This window comes from Salminus brasiliensis, chromosome 4, assembly GCF_030463535.1.
Source record: "Salminus brasiliensis chromosome 4, fSalBra1.hap2, whole genome shotgun sequence".
NCBI lineage: Eukaryota > Metazoa > Chordata > Actinopteri > Characiformes > Bryconidae > Salminus > Salminus brasiliensis.
Genome location: NC_132881.1, coordinates 44150128 through 44172513, shown reverse-complemented (window position 1 = coordinate 44172513; position 22386 = coordinate 44150128). Strand labels below are relative to the sequence as shown.

The 22386-nt window shown below is 42.8% G+C and overlaps 1 protein-coding gene across 1 annotated transcript in view; it reads left to right on the top strand.

Annotated features, from left to right (window-relative positions):
* The window catches only part of smad1 (SMAD family member 1), a 34288-nt gene extending 21341 nt beyond the window's left edge, over positions 1 to 12947 (top strand). Inside the window, exons 2-7 of the mRNA XM_072677136.1 lie at positions 1898 to 2510; positions 6384 to 6662; positions 7624 to 7740; positions 10620 to 10841; positions 11184 to 11440; positions 12764 to 12947. Coding sequence (XP_072533237.1) covers positions 2111 to 2510; positions 6384 to 6662; positions 7624 to 7740; positions 10620 to 10841; positions 11184 to 11440; positions 12764 to 12907 — 1419 coding nt within the window. The 5' untranslated portion in view covers positions 1898 to 2110 and the 3' untranslated portion in view covers positions 12908 to 12947. The remainder of the gene's footprint in view (positions 1 to 1897; positions 2511 to 6383; positions 6663 to 7623; positions 7741 to 10619; positions 10842 to 11183; positions 11441 to 12763) is intronic.
* Positions 12948 to 22386: the final 9439 nt, after the last annotated feature.

Genomic DNA, 22386 nt, shown 5'->3' with positions numbered 1-22386 from the left:
CACCCGTCCTGAACAGCATGTTCTGCTGGTGCCTGCTGCTGAATGACCGCCTTGGGATCTCCCTGAATGGCCACTTTCATCCTCATCCAGCCTGCATTTCCTCTCAGATTGTCGAGGATGTCGGAGGGCAGGCGCTCTTAAATGTGTTAGAAGCTTTCTCTTTTTTTGCCTCCTGTTTGATCAAATAGGCCTTGTGCGCTCCATCAGCTGCCTCTGCTCCGGTCTGTTACCGTTAGTCAGTCACTGGCGTTCTTTTGACCAGGCACAGTGGAGGAGGGCAACATGCTGATATGTTACCTCTATTGTGATAAACTCTTGTCTGTGATCAACAGCAGCTTTTTGGATTGTATTGTGGATTTTGTCACTATTCTCATTTAATTTACCGCATTTATCACAGCATCCGTACCAGCATTAGTACTTTATCCATATCCTGCCATTCTGAAAACATCCTGCACCCCTGCTTTATTACAATAGCAGTGTGTGGACTAGTAGTAGTATATCATCCTGCATCCCTAGTTTATGTCGTCCTGCTGTTTTAATATCAGACAAGTGGCAGGATGGTGAACTGAAGACAGTGCAGTGCAGATCTGCAGTCGTCCTTATGCTCATTCCCATAACCAGGGTTTCACACAGTCACACAGGCTGCTGGAGAGAGATCAGTTTATCTTGTGATGATATGATGATAATTATTGTAATTATTTATTTTACAACAGTCATAATATCAATAGTAATAGAGCCCAGAAGAAATTTAAGTACTTCTATTTTAATATAATATTATATATATATATATATATATATATATATATATATATATATATATTATAACATATTAATTATCATTATTATTATTATACTATAATATTATACTACTGATAATACTATTACTATTACTAGTATAATAATAATAAAAAATAATAATAATAATAGTAAAATAGTAATATTATTAGGATAATACTATATAATAATATAATGATATATTATATATATATATATATATATATATATATATATATATATATATATTAAAAATAATAATAGACCTCTGTTAAAATAAATGACTTTTTCCCTATTAGTAGTAGTACAATAATAATAATAATAATAATAATAATAATAGTTATAATAATAATAATTATTATAATTATTATTGTTATTAATATTTTGTCCCTACCTACATTTGCATTTACAGCATTTATCACAGCATCCGTACCAATATTAATATATTATCCATATCCTGTCATTCTAAAAACATCCTGCATCTCTGGTTCATCACAATTATTGAATGTAGAAGTATTAGTAGTTTTTCCATATCATGTAATATTAATACCATCCTGCATCCCTGCTTTATCACAGTGATAGTATGTAGGAGTATGTAGGAGACTAGTGCTTTATCCATGTCATGCAGTTCCGATACTGCGCCCTGCATCCCTAGTTTATCACTATAGCAGTATATACCAGTACTGGTACTTCATCCATATCATGCAGTTCTGATACCATCCTGCATCCCTGGCTCATCACAGTAGCGCTTTATCCATATCATGCAGCCCCACTTTCATGTATAGCTGTTAGTGACTGGCGCAGTTATTCCGAGCTGTTCGGTCAGCGTTACTCACTGGACACGTCCCACCAGTGATATCTGAGATTGCTATGCGAACGCTCACACTAACCGGAAGCCATTTTGAGAACTCTGTGTTCCGTGGATGTAATGGAAAGCCCTGTTATTGTTGCTGTGATGACCGTGATTCCCAGAAGCTGTGAGGGCAGTGATGTCACTCTGTGGGCTTGCGAGGTCAAGGATGTGCTGCCAGCCGTTCCTCTGGTTGTTGTGCCATTAGCGTGGCATTGTGTCGAGCATCCCTCGTATTAAGTGTATGACCAGTGTGCCTCTTTCTCTCTGCAGGTCGGCTGGACATCCGGCTCTGTCTCTGGCCCTGCTCCCCCTGCGCTGGCTGCGACTGAGAGACTGGACGAGCGAGACTGAGAGAGACTAGGGGAGAGAGATTTAGTGAGACCGAGTGAGATTCGTCTCGCTTGTGTGTGTCCAAGTCTTCTTGGTTCCTGGACTGTGTGTGTGTGTGTGTGTGTGTAGCTACATCCATCTCCAACCTCTGGGATGAACGTCACCTCGCTGTTCTCGTTTACCAGCCCGGCAGTCAAGCGTCTGCTGGGCTGGAAGCAGGGGGATGAGGAGGAGAAGTGGGCCGAGAAGGCCGTGGACGCTCTGGTTAAGAAGCTGAAGAAGAAAAAAGGGGCAATGGAGGAGCTAGAACGGGCGCTGAGTTGCCCCGGGCAGCCCAGCAGCTGTGTGACCATCCCACGCTCTCTGGACGGTCGGCTGCAGGTGTCCCACCGCAAAGGCCTTCCTCATGTTATCTACTGTCGCGTGTGGCGCTGGCCTGACCTGCAGTCGCATCACGAGCTCAAAGCCCTGGAGTGCTGCGAGTTCCCCTTCGGATCCAAGCAGAAGGACGTGTGCATCAACCCCTACCACTACAAGAGAGTAGACAGTCCAGGTGAGCAGATCTGATGCCATGACAATGAGAGTATCACGATCAGAGCATGGAGCAGTACACAGTAATCCACAGTGGGCGTGTTGATGACACCAGCATGGGTCAGTCGGTGGCCTCGTACGCCTTGTACGCCTCGTAGAAACCTCTTTCATTGCTTGCTTGCCATCAGCGGCCGGAGTCTGGGAGAGCACAATTGGCCTTGCTCTCTCAGGGGTGGGTTGATGGCCCTTCCTCCCCACATCACTCCTGCTGTGACGTTGGTCAGCCGCGCTGGCGAGCCGTGCTTTCCTCTGAGCAGGCTGGCTGCCTAGTTCAAAAAAAGAGGCGGTGGCTGGCTTGACTTTATTGGAGGGGACATGTGCTAGTCTTCACCCTCCTAGTGATAGGGGGAGTTCATAAGAAGGGGGGTTGGGTAATGGGTCATCCGAATTGGGTAGAAAATGAGGTAAATTTTGAAATAATTGATTAAAAGTAAAAAAAATAAATAAATAAAAGCTAGAGCTGGCCACCTCTGCAGGTGTGCGGAGAGTAATATGAGTAATATGAGTAATATGAATTGGTTCCCTCAATCTGTCCCGTCCTGCATTGTGACCTGACCTGCTGTGGTTGGAGATGTTTCTCGGCAGTAATCGAATAGGCCTGCTGGTGGTAGTGGAAGGCTGAGCGCCTCAGGTTGAAGATAACTCCGGCCTTGAAGGCTGTTTTCTGATGTGCTGCTCTATTCAGTAAGGTCTGTTAATGACCGTGGTAAAATGCTGCTCACTAAAAGCTCTTCTGGAAGATCAAGCCTGTGTTGCCTCAACTGAGCATGTATGACTCATTCCAGCGGCTTCCGCAGCTGTCTCTCACTCTTACACACTCCCCTTCACATTAACACACTCCAGCACACTCTCTTTCTCACTCTTACCACACTCTTTCTCACTTTAACACCCCTTTCACTCTAAAACTCTTACTCTGACTCCTTTTGCCTCACTTTAACACTCTCACTTTATTGCACACTCTCTCCAACACTGTATTTCACTCTGAACACACTGTCTCACTCTTAACACACTCTCTCTCACTTTAACACAACCCCTTTCACTCTAATACTCTGACTCTGACTCCTTTTGCCTCACTTTAACACACTCTTACTGTATTACGCACTCTCTCCAACACTCTTTCACTCTGAACACACTGTCTCACTCTTAACACACTCTCTCTCACTTTAACACAACCCTTTTCACTCTAAAACTCATACTCTGACTCCTTTTGCCTCACTTTAACACACTCTTACTGTATTACGCACTCTCTCCAACACTCTTTCACTCTTAACACACTCTCTCTTAGTCTGAGACTCATACTCTTACTGTTGCCACACTCTCACTTTAACACATACCCTCTCACTCTAATACTCTTACTTTGACTCCAACTCCTTTTGCCTCTTTTTAACACACTCTCACCTTATTACACACTCTCTCTTCAACACTCTCTTTCACTCTCAACACGCTCTCTTTCACTCTAGCGTGCCTTTCACACTCTAATACACTCTGCTTCACGCTAAACTCTTTACTCTCACTTTAACACTCCTTCACTTTAAGACACTCTCTCACAGCACTCTCTGTCTGACACATGCTCTTTCTCACTCTCTCACTAATGCACTCTACCACACTCCACTCCCTCACTCTTTACATACTTCCTCAGTTATATCTGCCCCCTACAAAATGATCACCAGGTGCTTATCCTTCACTTTAGTACTCATATCATAATAGTGACAAAATCATCCTGGACTGTTTCTCTGCTGAGAGTGAGAGAGAGTGATAGTGTGTGTGTGTGTGTGTGTGTGTGTGTGTGAGTGTTTCCAACAAACAGAAACCTGTTCCTTAGCCGTACTTAGGGGGAAAAAAGTGACTTCAGATGCACAGCCCTCTTTTTGTTGGCTAAGCAGAAGATGAGGGTCAGCTGACAAGACAGAAACAGCTGTCCACAGTGTGTGTGTGTGTGTGTGTGTGTGTGTGTGTGTGTGCACTCTGAGAGAGAGCAGGAGCAGGAAATTCCAGCCGGAGGGAGAATGAGGGCTTTGTTCTGTGCATGTTGTGTGTGTGTGTGTGTGTGTGTGCATGCATGCGCGTGTGTGTCCGTTGGCTGCAGCAGGCGAACATGTGGCTATTCAGAGGAAGAGTACAGCAGGAAGTCCCGTCACCCTCTCACACACAATGACAGGAAGGAGCGGTGGCCTGCCTAACACACTCTCTCTCACTCTAACACACTCTCTCTCACTCTAACACACTCTCTCTCACTCTAACACACTCTCTCTCACTCTAACAAACTCTCCCTCACTCTACCACACTCTCGCTCACTCTAACACACTCTCCCTCATTTTAACACACTCTCCCTCACTCTACCACACTCTCGCTCACTCTACCACACTCTCGCTCACTCTAACACTCTCCCTCATTTTAACACACTCTCCCTCATTTTAACACACTCCCCCTCATTTTAACACACTCTCGCTCACTCTAACAAACTCCCTCATTTTAACACACTCCCCCTCATTTTAACACACTCTCCCTCACTCTAACACACTCTCCCTCACTGTAACACACTCTCCCTCATTTTAACACACTCTCCCTCATTTTAACACACTCTCCCTCACTCTAACACACTCTCCCTCACTGTAACACACTCTCCCTCATTTTAACACACTCTCCCTCACTCTACCACACTCTCGCTCACTCTAACACTCTCCCTCATTGTAACACACTCTCCCTCATTTTAACACACTCTCCCTCACTCTAACACACTCTCTAACACACTCTCTCTTACCTTTAATACACTGCACTCTAACACACTCTCCCTTACTCTAACACACTCCCTTATGAATATGCACTCTCACTCAAATACACTCTAACACACACTCTAACACACTCTCTCTTACCTTTAATACACTGCACTTTAACACACACTCCCCTCCCACTGTAACACACTCTCACACTCTTAACACACTCTTCCTCACTCTAACACACGCTATCACACTCTAAAGATACACTGTCTTTTACATGAACACTCCCTTCCTTTACTCTCCTACACACTCTCCTTCATGTTAACACACACTCCTTTACTAAAATGCACTCTTGGCCTTAATACACTCTCCCTTACAAATATGCACTCCTACTCAAATACACTCTAACACACACTCTTAACACACTCTCTCATACTTTTAATACACTGAACTTTAACAAACACTCCCTTCCCACTGTAACACACTATCACACTCTTAACACACTCTTCCTCACTCTAACACACTCACCTTCACATTAACACACACTCCCTCACTCTAACAAACGCTATCACTCTCTAACACACTGTCTTTCACATGAACACTCCCTTTACTCTCCTACACACTCTCCTTCATGTTAACACACACTCCCTTACTAAAATGCACTCTTGGCCTTAATACACACTCCCTCACTAATATGCACTCTCACTCTAATACACTCTCCTTCACATTAACACACTCTCTCTCACTCTAACACACTCCACTTTAACACATTCTTTCTCACTCTAAAACACTGTAAAAAAACTCAGTTGGGTGTGGACTCCCTAACGTTTTTGTCATTGAATGCCATCAAATCCTCACAGCAATGCTCCTCCACAATCTAGTAGAAAACCTTCTTCCTTGGACAGCAGAGACAGTTACTCCAACAAAAGCAGGATCAACATTTTTTAAAAACCCTCCTGATTTCAGGAGAAACAACGATCAGCAGGTGTCCCAATACTTTTGTCCATTAAGCGTACCCAATTAACACTGAATTAGGCACCACTGGAAAATATGGTATAGAGTCGGTCTGTCCGACATACTGTTAAAAACCATTGACACGTCTTTTGTGTTTTCCACAGTTCTGCCGCCTGTTCTGGTGCCTCGGAACAGTGAGTTCAACGCCAAGCTCTCCATGCTGCCACGCTTCCGTAACCCGCTGCACCAGACAGAACCACACATGCCCCAGAACGCCACCTTCCCAGACTCCTTCCCTCAGCAGACAGCTGGCAGCTTGCCCTTCACTCCAAGCTCCCCCACCAACAGCTATCCAGGATCGCCGAACAGTGGCTCGGGAAGCTCTGCCCCTTTCCCTCACTCTCCATCCAGCTCAGACCCCGGCAGTCCCTTCCAGATGCCAGGTGAGATGCAGCGGGAGTCAGGTTGTGTTGCTGCTTCTTATAGAAGCACTGTTCTGATTGAAAGATTAAGTTGAACACGCTCAGAGGAAAGCATCAGGTCTTTGGCTACACTGCACCGCCTGTGCCGGCATGCCATCTACCCACCCCGAGAGAGCATGGGCAATTGTGTCCGAGCCACTCAGAGCCCTGCAGTGGTCATTTAAAATGCTAAATTTAGCTTAAAAAAAGCCATTTTACGCTGATAAATTATACTTTTATATACATTTTTAACCTGGCTGGTGCGCCCCCCAGTGGTTGAAGATTCAGTTCTACTCTGCCTCCATTGATAATAATAGTTAAAATAGAGAAATCATGAGAAATTGACCCCCTATTACATAGTGGTGTGTTGCGACCCTGTGAATGTTAGTAAGTGGCCTCAATAAGCCCCACCTCTGCGTAACATGACGCGACACCAGCATATATTGAGGGTGGATCTAGGGTCTAGGATGTCAAATTACACACATAATAAAGCGATTTTGCTTTATGCAGCTGTACTATCAATAAAAATGCTAAGACTGGATCGGTGCCGACCGATACCCAGCATTAAAGCATCCCTATGTAACTTTTTTCTCTTAAAATAGAAGCTTTAGAATCATGTTGACGCTGCACCCATCTGTAATAAGAAGAATAGCATCTCTGTCTTTGCTACTCCAGGCTCTAAACCCAGCTAACCGCACTACAAACCTGGGCAGGACAGTGATCTTGAGAGTCGTAGTTGTGTAAAATCCTGTAACACTACTTTACTGCCTCAGTCTAATCCGTAATCCGTACAGTCCTAGACTTGACTGTTGATGTTTCTGCATTTACTATAGGGCTCATAGGGGTCGTTTTTCATGGCTTATTTATAATAGACTAAATATGAATAAATACTGTATCGGTGAACACTGATGACCTCAGCCTTTTTTTGTTTTTGGCCCTGCAGAAACCCCCCCACCTGCGTATATGCCCCCCGAGGAGCCGATGACACAGGACTGTCCCCAGCCAATGGACACCAACCTGCTGGGCCCCAACATGCCTCTTGACCTCAACAACCGGCCAGGTGCGCACACACATACACATTCACATACACACAGCCCTTACCATTCGTCGCCTACGCTGACATACATGCTGCTTGACATCAGCCACTTGGAACTGTCAGCAGCTGTCGGCCTACGCTACAGGTGCAGGAAGCACTGACACAGAAACACACACCCGCTCTCACACACACTCATAGATACACAGTCAGGATAGCTGTTTTTTCAGCATGTCTGGTTTATCACTCATGGAGTTCCTGCAGTACAGTGTCTCATGCTCTCACGCCTTATATTGAATAAAGGAACTGACTCAGGGTTAAATTGGCTGAGTGAGTGGGTTTTTTAGGGAGGGGGTCCCTGCATTAGATCTGCTTGGCCTGTTCAGGCTTTAGCTTTTCCAAACAGGTTAGAAGTTCGTAATGATTTCAGTTATTGTTCTTTAGTATAATAACATAATAATAATAATAATTAGTATAATAATAATATATGCTGTAATACCTGACCTTATCTCTGGGATTAATAAAATAATGGCCTCTCAAATGGCCTACAGCTACTCTACATAATTATTTTAATCACCATAAACCCAAAGGTTCTGTATGTTGGCCATCATTTCCCATATGAAAAAACAATATTTCTTAATTTCTATGAGACCAGTTAACTTATTTTCTTAAATTTGCATCTCTACGTGTACGGCAGATGTTTGATTCCAGGCATTACATCAAACAAAGCTGAGTTAGCTGAATTTGCAGATTATGAATGGTATAAAGTCCCAGCAGCAATGTGAAAGACTAGTGGAGAGCCTGCCGAGACATGAGAGCTGTGATTGGCAGTCAAAGTTTTTTCACCGTAGTGATTTCTGAATGCTCTCAAACTTCAGATATTAGTACTGTGTTGTTAAAATTTAAATAATACCCTATTTACATTATAACTATTATAATAATTATTTGCATTATTTGAGCAGTTGTTTTTGAGCAGTTTCTGCAAAAAAAAAATGCTCTAAATAGCAAATTTAGTGTAATTTAGTGGAAATGTTGTCCATGGTTGATGAAATAATAATTAATATCCCTAAACACACTGCCTATAAATAGTAAAACCAGATAAACTTGCGCTGTACATGCACATATACTTGTGTTACCATTAAAAAAGAAGAAATAAGAAATTCTGATATAGTAAATAAATATATAAATTAAATTAAATATAATATAACATGTACAAACTGGTGGTAGACATACAAGTGGTGGCATTTTGATTTAATAAAAAGTAAAGGTGTCACTTTACTTGGTTGGTCCATTATAGATGCCTCATAGATGCTCACCTGACATTTAACTGACCTTCAGCTGAATATGTATTAAATGCAGCAGATACTTGCCATTTCACAGACTTTCAAAGAAGTCTTCAAAACAACACACACACATATATATATATATATATATATATATATATATATATATATATATATATATATATATATATATACACAAACATACATATACATATATATATATATATACAGATGATTCAACATGTCATAATAAGAATAATCCACTTTGTGCATTGAAGATTGAATTAAAAGGAATGCTAGCTGTCATGGATATTGAAGCTGTGAATATATTACCTCAAATACAGATATATTTTCTTTACTTCATAAACTGTGTGTATTTATAATACTTGCATAAATAACTTGCATATACATTTCTAAATATTTGAATTTAATAGTTACTAAATATTTTGAATATAGATTTTGGATAGAATTTGATAGAATTTATGAATTTAGATTTCTAAGTCAAAATTGACTTTTATCAATACATTTTAAGTTGTTTAAACAAACTGCCGTGTGCAGGAAATTACAGCAATTTAGCAATAGATAAAAATAAAAATAAAATAAAAGTTATGCACGCAGAGGGTTATTATTATTATTGTTTTTAAAGAATTGGTCAGAAGGTCAAATGAACTCTAGTTTTAAGGAATGGAAAAAATCCCTGTCAATTATTTAATAGCTCAGGCCTTAAAGGGTTAAATCTAAACATCTGTCAAATGTTATTGTTGTAAGCGATTATCTGCTGATACTGATATGATACTGATGTCATTGTACATCCCTTGATTAAAAAAAAAAAAACCCCAGTGGAACCCTACTTTCCACTATAACCCTAGTGCAAAACAAGCTGTCGGTTGCCGGGAAGGAGAGGCAGAGGACTGTTGAAAGGGTGGTGGGAGTAGAGCGTAGAGTGGAGCTCAAGCTGCATCCTGTGCGGCGGTGCTGGGTGCTGCTCCATTGTGAGCGAGCTGATGGGAAGGGGGTAGACAAAACACACCTGCAGTCCAGTGGCACACACAGCGCAGGAAGCGGAGAGCGGTATGTGCTGGGTAAACAGCCTGTGGGCTCCCAGGGTGGGAGGACTGGCACGGCTGACCTGCACAGATTAGATACGGGACAGAGCTCCTCACAGCGCTGATTCTCTAGAGGGGTATTAGGGTGTATGTAGCTTTTGTACTGGTCAGAAATACTGTATGATCACACTGAGCGATTAGCTCTGAATATGCTGGACTTCAGGATACGTGGTTGGACACTTGGTGGCTGAGCTGCTCTCTGTGGCTCCTAAATGCTCCCACTGTTCCCACTGTGGTGGAAGGGATCTAGGAGGGAAGAAATTTCACCAGCTGGCTTCTTGTATTTCATACAGAACCATGCTGGAGTTCAGTGAGCTCTTTAGAACAACCCATTCTTTCACTAATGTGTGTAGGAAAGGCAGGCTGCATGGCTAGAAGCTTGACTTTATACACCTGTGGCAATGAGACTGCATGAAACGGTGAAATTCAGTGATTTGGACGTGTCCATACATTTTATCTCCAGATGCATAATTCTCTGTGTGTGTGTGTGTGTGCATGAATTATGCTTCCTCTGCAGATGTGCATTCAGTGGCCTACCAGGAACCGAAGCACTGGTGTTCCATTGTGTACTATGAGCTGAATAACCGAGTGGGTGAAGCTTTCCTGGCGTCCTCGACCAGCGTGCTGGTGGACGGCTTTACCGACCCCTCCAACAACCGCAACCGCTTCTGCCTGGGCCTGCTCTCCAACGTCAACCGCAACTCCACCATCGAGAACACCCGTCGCCACATCGGCAAAGGTGAAGCATCATCATTCCAGAGAACACAGCTCTTCCACTGCTTCTCAGCTCAATGCTGGGGGGCTTTATATACCCCTCCAGCCCACGCCTGGCATTAGGCAGCATGGTGCCAATAGGTTCCTGTTTATTCTATTAGCAGAACTTCTCTACAGGCCCTTGACAAGCTGTGTGTGTGTGCATTTGCACATCTGTGTCAGCAATGGATATAACTTAAAGCAGCTGAATGCATTCATTAGAAGGGGTGTCCACAAACATTTGGACATGTAGTGTATCTACTTGTTATTATAAGAAACGGACTAAAAACTGTGTGTCCTGACTGTGTGTCATGTCTCCGTCTGGCAGGCGTGCACTTGTACTACGTTGGGGGTGAGGTGTACGCCGAGTGCCTTAGCGACAGCAGCATCTTCGTCCAGAGCCGCAACTGCAACTACCACCACGGCTTCCACCCCACCACCGTCTGCAAAATCCCCAGCGGCTGCAGCCTCAAGATCTTCAACAACCAGGAGTTCGCCGAGCTGCTGGCCCAGTCCGTCAACCACGGCTTCGAGGCTGTCTACGAGCTCACCAAGATGTGCACCATCCGCATGAGCTTTGTGAAGGTAGTGTGTCCGCCGCAGCCGAAGGGCTCGCATACGTTACAGTCTGCAGATTGCGAAAGATTTAGCACCTGTTTGTTGATTAGAAATGACTGGATTAGTGATTAGATTAATGCATTCTCTGGACGAAGCAATCTGAACTTAAATATGGTATTTTCTGTGGATTTTAGTGCATAATTTCTACTTCTTTTTGAGTTCTGTATAATGGTAAAAAATGCAGCCTCCACCTTTTACATGACACATTTAATATTTCATTTTTTTCCTATATTTTTATATTATAAATTGAGCTAATTATATTTGATGATGAAAGATTTTATATAAGAAGAATATATAAGAGGATGGAAGAACTATATAAGAATTGATGGACTAGACTAGATATGTCCAGATCGCATTATTTTACCCTCTGATCCGATCCGAGTCTCTTAATGCGGAGTGTTATCTGATATCAATCTGATCTGATCTCAGTGTGTGTATAAATAATAATCCAGCCCCACAGTTTAGATCAGATCAGACGAGCTGCTGATTAATGGGTTCAGTGAAATCTCTTTATTTTCAGGATCAGTTTCTATAATCAGACTTTCTGGACTGACTGATTTAGTTCAGTCGAGACTTTTCTTAAAATGACTTTTATAGTGTTTAATATTTTATAATCCAGTCTGACTCTCCTCCCTGACCAATCAGCTGCCAGCTCCTTTACAACACTGCAGTCTATTCACTTCCTGTGTGTGTGTATGAGTGTGTGTAGTGGTGGTACACCCTCTGGACTGATCTGTGGTTGTTGGTGGTGTGTAATAGCTGGTTTATAGTGGGTGAATGTGCTGTGTGTGTGTGATTAGGGTTTCTATAGTGTGTGTGTGTGTGTGTGTGTGTGTGTTAGCATTAGCATTAGCCTCCACTCGGTTCTGAATGGGTTCTTCAGTGCTGGTTTATAATCAGAGAAAGGCGAGTGGTTCTCCGGTTCTCCCGCTGGCGTTTCAGTGAGAGTTTTATAAAGGGTCAGATATTATGGTCTGTAAAATAGCTCCACACTGCAGAACCTCAACTCCTTTATTTACCTTCTGAGAACGTCCACACTGCTGCAGATGGCTCGGGATAATGTCTGTTCAGACACCATGGTTAAAACAAAGACTCAGAATTGGATTAGGATTAAAATGGCTGAGACCCGATCCCTAAAAATATGCCTGGATCTGCCGTGATCCTGATCCACTGGATCAGACGGGACATCTGTAGACTGGACCCATTTTGGTCCACTTTTATACAAGAAAGTTCTGTAAATCTACTTCAGCAAATAGATCAGTTGTATCATCATTATCATTTGCTTCCTAGGGCTGGGGTGCGGAGTACCATCGGCAGGACGTAACCAGCACCCCCTGCTGGATCGAGATCCACCTCCACGGACCGCTGCAGTGGCTGGACAAGGTGCTGACGCAGATGGGCTCACCTCACAACCCCATATCCTCGGTGTCGTAGACCTCCAGCTCATGGGACCTTCATGAGACGAGTGGGTGATTTGCTAGGTGGGGACGGGAGGGCGGGGTTTGTACTCTACTTGAAGGCAGTGTGAACCGGGGCATACGATCTGACTGGGAAAGGGCAAATCCTCAGTCAGCAAACATCTGGAAGATACTTGATAATTTTGTGTGACCAAGCGTATTAATTGATGAGGCCATCGTACTTGTGGCAAGTATCCTCCTCTGGTCTTGTAACAGCAAGAGGTTTCCTTTCTCAATTCTTCTCCTTCTATTTCCAGAATACATCACAGTATTCCTCTGGGGGTGGGGGTGGGAGGTGACCCACAGCAAAACTGGGGGTTGGTACAGTGATTTTATTGTAAAAGTGTACTGCTTTGTGGGGACTGAGGCTAGCTGTCCGAACTGCTTAGTGAAGAAATGATTAATAAGTAATTAGAACTATTATGCCTCAGATGAACTTACTAGAAAGCGTCTGCATAGAGGTTAATGAGGTCAGTAATACAAAGTGTCTCGCAGATACGTTTATATGCTCTTATTTTGAAAGGAAATGTAGCAAAGGTGGAAGAGAAAAGATCCAGTTTTGGGGGGTAAGGGAACTCACATAAGTGAATAATCAAAAAACCTTGTAATGGGAAAGGCATGATATTTAGTGAGTAGGAGTGCATAGGCAGACTTGTGCATATGTTGCTCTTCTTTTATTGCATTCGACTGAGTTCAACTGATTTAAAAGGTAGTGTGTAGATGTACTCTTATTAGAGGAAGTGCTGTGCAGTCTGTTTTTTGCCAGTGTAGTTTGTAAAGTCCCCGATTTTTTAACTGATCCTACAGTACGTGTGGGAGAAGAGGCAAGCGTTGTTTACCTAATCCATGTGAGTGCAGCTTCAGATGGAAACATGTCCTTCTTATACACTGATGTAAAGGGGAATTCCATCCATTTTCCAAAGTTGCTGCTTCATGCAATCATTTCGATGTAAACAGGGCCACTCAGGTGGTTTGGTGTGAAATGCTTCATTGTAGAAAAACTTGCTGTGACTCTATTTTATTACAGTGGTAGTGATGCCAAGGGTTGCCATGCAAAAAGTGTTAGCCCCCGTCCCAATTTCTTCTATTTTTCCATTTTTATCACATTTGAATTTTTCAGATCATCCAAAATCCTCATTTTAATACAAGGTAAGGACACACAATGCAGCTTTTTAAAAAATCAGTCCATTTATTGAAGATGAATATTTATTCAAAACCTGATCAAAATCACCCACATGAAAAATGTATGCCCCCAAACATAATAACATAGTGACTTTTCAAAGTCGTTTTACATTGCCTGTGGAGGAATTATGGTTCAATTCCAGCATGAACTGCCCGTTTAATGGGTTGGTACAGCATCTTAATGGGATTCAAGTCAGGACTTTGACCTGCCATCTCCAAAACCTTCTGACATTTTGAGCAGTTCACCACCTGCCTGTGTGCTCTGGATCACTGTCCTGCTGCATAACCCAACTGCACTTCAGCTTTATGTCACAACGGATAGGTGGACATTCTTCTCCACGATTTTCTGATACAGAGCAGAGCAGAGAAGCAAAGCAGCCTCAGACTGTCACACTACCACCACCATGTTTGACAGTTGGTCTGATGCTCTTATGAGTGCAGGGTTAGATTTACTCTAGATTTACTTTAGTCTTCAGGATGATATATTTTGTAGCTAAGGGCGCAGTTACTTTTTCAAAGGGGTGATCATAGGGTTTGAATCAATCTTTATCATTAATAAATGAAATAATTATTTGAAAATGATTTCACTCGTGTTGTCTTTATCTTATATTAAAATTAGTGACTATGTAAAATGCAAAAATAGAATAAGTATCAGACAGTGGTTTGTTTTGTGTTGCGTTTGAACCCAGATCAGTAGATAGCGGTGTTGTATTCTGTCTTCAGATCTCACTGTTCTGATTACATAAGTCATTTTCTATGCATATTTTTATTTTATGCATATAATGGTGTTTTTATACTACGACATATTTCAAAACATTAAAAAATAATAGCAATATGTTGTTTTGCTTACAGCATCACAATATATCACAATATATTAAATTATAACCCGAATTTCGCAATATTTATCATATCTCCAGGTTCCTGCCAATATACAGCCCTAGCGACGTAACATCAGCAACTGTTCAGACTCGTCAGGTTCCATTCACCACCACTGTGAGCAATTCTAATTCTGCAAGTTTCTGTAGAACGGAGCGTTTCACACCAATTTACTCTGGATGACTTTGTTGACATTTTGAAAGTGAATTAATCACAAATTTGGAAACATCATTGAAATTCCCCTTTAATATCAGCTTTGGCTACTCTTAAAAGAATTCTGATGTTTATTAATTATTAAAGGATGATCAACACTGAGGCCATTAGCATTTATGCAAATGAACCAGTGCTGAAATGGCCCCACTGGCTTTTATTTGCTGTTGGCCGTGTTAGCATTAGCATTTTGGGTGAAGTATTCCTTTAAGCCCGTTATGCTTGCTCCCTCTCAGTCCTAGACTGCAGCTCGTGCTAATAATGAAGGCCTGCATGAGTTGATCCAGGAAAGCAACCAGTGCTGCAGCTCTCTAGAACTGACAGCGAGGAGCACAGCTTTAAGCACTGTAAGAGGTCTCAGATTCAGCCAGTTCTGCAGCTGCACTGCAGCAGCACCGCATTCAGCGTATCCCTCCTTTTTGTCATCATTTCGTCAGACTTCCTCAGGTACCAGCTCAGTTCCTTTCCTCAGTTGCCAGCTTTGGTATTGGGGACCCCCAGCAGCTTCCCTCCTGAAACACAAAACTGAGCTTGTAAAGGGCTTGAGGGGAAAACGGTGTGCAGTGCAGAACGGGTTCGGGAGACTCAGCTGTAATACTGTCATGATAACACTACGGTGCCACAGGAGAACTGGACCTCAGGGTGAGTTTACAGAGAGCATCACGGCACAGCCAGTACTGTACAACAGTATGGTCTGTAATGCTCTACTACACACTGCAGCGAAGCAAACCGCTTCCTTTGCCATCTGCTGTCACCATGATCAGAGGATCGCTGGTTCGAATCCCGGTCAGCTGCTAGCCATCGGCAGCCGAGGCCGCACAATTGAGAGCACAATTGGCCTTGCTCTCTCCAGGGTACGTATATGGCGCTATCCACCCAAAGGAAGGGAACCGCTTCCTTTGCCATCTGCTGGCCGCTTTGGGGCGACCCCGGGTGGCGCCGTCACCATGATCAGAGGATCGCTGGTTCGAATCCCGGTTAGCTGCTAGCCATCGGCAGCCGAGGCCCAGAGAGAGCACAATTGGCCTTGCTCTCTCCAGGGTACGTAGATGGCGCTATCCACCCTCATTGATCGTCGCTCTGTGCTGGCCTTCACTGGCGTCTGCAGGCTGGTGCATCTGAGCCGGGTATGCGGCGCTTCCCTCCAGACGCGTTGATGTTGCTTCGGCGGCAGTTGACTGCGCACGGTTCGGAGGGGTGTGTGCTAGTTGCATGCGATGTATGAGTTGGGTAATTGGCAGTCCAAATTGGGGAGAAAATGGGGGAAAATCGGATAACCTGAGCAGGTGTGTGTCCGAATGAGACTCTGTGGTCTTTTTTTTTCTATTGGCTTCAACCAGTGTCCATCTCAACTACAGCTCTCAGAGTCCTTTGCTCAGAAGTGTTGCTGGTCACTATAGAAAACAATGGGAGACATGGCTTCGCTGCAGTGTGAATGCCTCGTAAGAGTTCAGATCCGCTCCCTGTGATACTTTTGGGAATACTTACCCCTCCTCCATCATCATGAGACTGAAATAAAAACAGAAATAAAGTCTTTCCTGAGCATTTTCAGCATTTTTAAAGTAAACTAGCTGATTTCATTCGATGACTAAGTTCTAAATGGCACTATTGATCTTGTTTTGTAAAAAGTAGATTTTTGATTCACTTTTCTTTCACTTTTTTTTATTCATAGAAAGAAATCCCATCCGTCGTTTAAAAAAAAGAAAAATGATACATTTTTGTATTTTTTAAAGAAAATATATTGTTGTTCTGTCATATCTGCACTTTCATAAGTGGCTCCTTGTCTTTGTTTGCGTCCTTTTTGTGCTGTTATTGCTGCGTAGTATTTCCAGAAAGCAGTTTTATCCATGAATAGCAAAACTCTGCTGGAAGATTCAATAAAATTGTTTCAGTATCCCGGACTTACTGTTTTTTTTTTTACACTTCATTCAACATATTAACCAATATTAAGAAATTGCACTGAACCGTACACACAGATTCTTACAGTGTCAAACAGTTAGAAGGTGCTTGAAGGCTGTTAGCATGGCCTGCTGTGTGCTGATACCTACTGTACTGAGAAACTCTTCAGGAGGGGTATCCGGGGTATTATAGGTTTACAGGTTAGTTTTTGTATGGAATGAATACTGGAGTATCTACGGTAAAAATAACTGACTAATGTAAACAACACTGGCATTAAAGAGGTTCTGCAGCTGTGAGTGAGGTCCGTATTGCCAGCTAATGGTTGAATGAGGAACTGCAGGGTCATGTAACCTTGTGGAACGCTGCTGCAGCAAATTGCAAAATATGGATTATATGATCCGAACGACGCTCAGGATTGGTTAGATGGCAGACCGATCGCATATTTGGGCTGAAAATCAGCCGATACTGATATATAGACGATCAATCCTTCCAGCTCTTAGATATATATATATATATAGGTCTAGATATATATACTACACAAACACACTATATGTCCAAATGTTTGCGGACCCCCCTAATAACTTCATTCAGTTGCTGACACGTGCAAATGCACACACAGCTTGTCTAGTCCCTGTATTGTCAGTAGAATAGGACTGTAGAAAAGGGCTAGAAGGGTGCAAAGCACTGAGCTGTGGAGCAGCGGAACTGTGTTCTCTGGAATGATGGATGTTGGTGCTCCATCCAATATTTTGGGGATGATTTTTGGGGCAATGATCATCACCATCCAACATCCTGGCCTCACTAATGCTTTTGTTGCTGAATGCAATCAAATCCTCACAGAAATGTTCCCTAATCTAGTAGAAAGCCTTCTTCCCTGGACAGTAAAGACATTTACTCCATGTGTTCCATTTACTAAAGTGTGCTTATCTGGGCAGTAAAACACTGACATTAGACTTAAATACATTAATAAACATTCCTACAGAAAGTGGTGGAGGTTCTCCATCACTGTGTTCATCATTAGAACATCTCCAAAATTCTCCTCTCTTATGGAGTCTAGTGTTATTTAGAGTTCTCCTCAGATCAACACCTGGTTTGGTGGTAAATCAGGGCTTAATGATGGTAAATCAGGTGAGCTGCTGCTGCTGATGATGATGATGATGATGATGATAGAGTTGAACACATCCTCCACGCTGTGCTGGCTGGACTGGGGGGCGTCCAGGAGAAACCTGGAGGAACCGAGCTCTGTTCTTCAGACTAGCTCACCGACAAGATCTCACTACTTTCTTTCTTCAGAATGAGAAGCTCTTGCTCATTTTTACTGGATTTATGATCACCTGCATTATTCATTTATTCATTATTTTGATGCTGCATGTCTTTTAATCAGCAGTTATTTATATATTTATTTATTAGTTATTATTATATTTATATATTTAATTTTAAATATATTAAATATGTATATATTTAATTCATTCACAATTATTAGTTATTACATTTGATGGGAATTCTAAAAATAATTCCACCAGTCCAGTTTTATGGGGTATTTTAGGTCTGACCTGTTGCACCAGGCTACATTCATTACTCACTCGCTTGCCTTTGCTGCCCTCCTCAGACAGATGCTGGTACTGCATATTGTGAAACACACTTTTATGTCTCATGTCTGATGACGCTCTGATGGCTGCATGTAAATCACGGGGTCACAGTAGCAATAGGTCAAGCACAGAAGCCCAGGCATCCTTGTCGCCAACAAGTTCTACCAGCTGCTGCCGGGGTGGTCCCCAGGTGGTCCTAGGCCGGTGGGTCCTGGGTCTTCCTTGGGAGCCATGCAATATTGCAGAGGTGTGTCGTCCAATACAGCACACCATGCAAATCTCAGCTCAGTTTGTTTGAGTGACATCGGCCGCAGAGATGGATGCTAACTCTCTGGTGGCCTCTAGCTGTACCGCCTGAACAGGGGGCTTATTCCTCAAAGCGTTCCTCCCAGCACCCCACAAAACCCTCAGTTTTGAGGGTGTCCCTTTTCTGGACCTCAATTAATTCTTCATGACTTCTTCAAAAACTTCTCCCATGTCCTGGATTTTGCTATCAGAACCGAGAGTACCCCAATCCAAAGAAGCTCAGAAAGCCACCTTCTACTGCTTTACGGCCTCTCGCCGCACGTTTCCACCAATTGGGTTCTCTGGTTGCCGCCATAACAGACACCAACAAGCTCTTGGTCACAGCTATGTACAGTCGCTCCCAAGGGTCTTGAACAGGGTCCGTTCTGACTTCATGAACATGTGAGAAGCTCTTTCAGAGATGGCAGTTGAACTCCTCTGCCTGCCTGTCTCAGCAGACCCTACTACACTACTCGTTTGGGCCTACCAGGTCTGTCTGGCAGTTTAACCCACCACCTTATCCCACTCACCACCAAATGGAGATCAGTTGATAGCTCAACACCATCATTTTTACTCAAGAGTCCCACTCATATGGCCTCAGGTCACATGACATGACCACAAAGTCAATCATTTACCTTTGGACCAAGGTGCTCTGGTACCAAGTACACTTATAAGCAACCTTATGTTCGAACACACTGCTTGTTATGGACAGAACTTGGGCTCAAATCAGACATTGGGCCGTTACTCCCAATCACTCCTCTCCAGGTGTTTTTTGGGGTGTGTTCAGTTTGGTTCAGCAGCAGCAGCAGGTTGAAGTCATGTCGTTTATGATCCCTAGTTGGGAAGTGTGAGAGACCCAGTCTGCGACTTTAAAAGACGTGTGCCCAAAGCTTAAGTGATGTTTTTGCCATGGGCAGTGGTGGCTCAACGGTTAGAGCACCAGGCTATTGATGAGAGTGTGGTGGGTTTGATAGCTGGGCTCAGCAATCTGTCAGTGTTGGGCTCTTCTCTGCTCCCTGGGCATGTTTGCTCAATGTATGCAGATTTCTCCTTTTCAACATGCGGAGAATTCGACACTTCCACCCAGGTGCTTGTTCAGTCACTTGACCACTTCAGCTCTCTGGCTGGTCTCCCTCTGCGCTCCATCAGGCCCCTACAACTTATCCAGAATGCAGCGGCATGGGTCGTCTTCTACATTTCTAAGTTCAGCCATGTTCAGCTCCTCTTCCTGCAGCTGCTGCCCAGGTCATCAGATTCAGAACCCTGACTCTGGCCTACAAGATCCAAAGAAGCTCAGAAAGCCACCTTCTACTGCTTTACGGCCTCTCTCGCCACACGTTTCCACCAATTGGGTTCTCTGGTTGCCGCCATAACAGACACCAACAAGCTCTTGGTCACAGCTATGTACAGTCGCTCCCAAGGGTCTTGAACAGGGTCCGTTCTGACTTCATGAACATGTGAGAAGCTCTTTCAGAGATGGCAGTTGAACTCCTCTGCCTGCCTGTCTCAGCAGACCCTACTACACTACTCGTTTGGGCCTACCAGGTCTGTCTGGCAGTTTAAGACTGGACCAGCCAGCCCCTCCAAACTTGATGGCGATGGTCAAAAGCCGATCTGCACCCATCTGCACCATCCCTCAAGGTCCACGGAAGACAAGTGTCCAGGCGTCCACTGGTGGAACGAACTTCCCCTGGGGGTCCGAAGAAGCAGAGTCACTCATTATCTTCAAACCCAGACTGAAGACCCTCCTCCTCCGAGAGTACTTGGGCAGAGTGCAGTGTCTGGTCTGTTGACTTTTGTGTTTAGTAGTGTCTAAGCTTAGAGGGGTCTTCACTGCACAGGCCAAATTCCATCTGTTGTATTTTAGTTATTTAGCATCATATTTTGCTATCTTGGTAACTGAGATCCGGGTCTGAGCCTCTTTTGAGCAAGCCAGTGGCAACAGTGGCAAGGAAGAACTCCCTCAGGTTCCAGTCAAAAGGGGAACCAGTCCTCCTCAGGTCAACACCGGATAATGATACAAAATCTAAACAGGAATAAAAACAAGATATATTTAAGATTATATATATATATATATATATATATATATATATATATATATATATATATATAATGGAACTAGAATAGAATTAGGTTTACTGTGCTAAACATAAGCCCATCCAGTTAGTTACAGCCTAATCAACATGTTAGGGTAAAATGTGCCAACTTAATTTCCTAGCTCATATCTTATTACATAAAGGATATATGGCTATGGTATTATATACCAATCTAATAGCAAACCACATCTAAGTCTAGCAAGGCAACTGCCGATCTGCTCTTGTTCAGTTTTTATGCTAACTTTAGCATCTAATTCTGTTTACCCTAACTGGGCAAGTCAACTGAGCGGTCACAGACGCTTTACAGGGTGACATAGAGATTGTCATGTTTCTACCATTTAACAAAAATATAACAGGGGGCATAGATGTAGCATTTAGCTGATGCTTTTATCCAGAGCGACCTACAAGGTTACTCGTATTACAGAGGAGGATCAATGCAGTGTTAGGAGTCTTTCCCAAGGACTCTTATTGGTATAGCACAGCATTGCCACCCAGACCAGGAATTGAACCCCAGAATAAAGCTGTGTCTGTGACAGAAATGTTGAGGATGGTGATGTATGTGGGTTAGGTAGATTGCATAAATAAAATTAGCATAAATAATATATTCAGTGTCTTTAAGTTCTTATTAAAACACATTGTGATTTTTAATGAATGCCACTTTTTTATATATTTTTTATCAGATTTTAAAGGTGGTGCAAAAAATAATACATTTAATATCAAAGCTATGACTTTTGTAGTGAAGTGTTTTTCCTTATGTGTTTATTATTAATAAATTTGAAATTAAATGAAATTAATTTAAATAAGTAAAAGTTTTTAAATTGTTTTATTTATTTCATTTCAATTGTATTATTAAATTAATTTGTATAGCTATTTTGTTTTTGACAACAGGCATCACAAAGCAGCTGCACAGAAACCTAAACCCACCCCGTAAGCAAGCCAAAGAGGACAGTGATATAGAAAAACTCCCTCGGGGCTGGAGGAAGAAACCTTGGGAACCTTCAACCATCCTCCTCTGGTCAAATTTTAGTACCTGGGGTCTTAATGATCCCCCTAACCAAGGATCACACATATACTGTTTCTATTGTTTGCTGCATACTGTAAAGTTAACTTAATGTAAATGTGTGTTTAACCCTTGTAGCCTTTGGAGGAATGGTTACATTTCAGATCAGGTTGAGTCTGATTAGCCTTTATCTGAAAAATTAAAAAAAAACTTAAAACCATAACTACTAAATAATTCTACTAAAAAATCTATATTTCATTTCATTTATCTAGCTTCCTTCAACCATTTAGCTTTGGATGTAATTTGCATGGTTATCCAC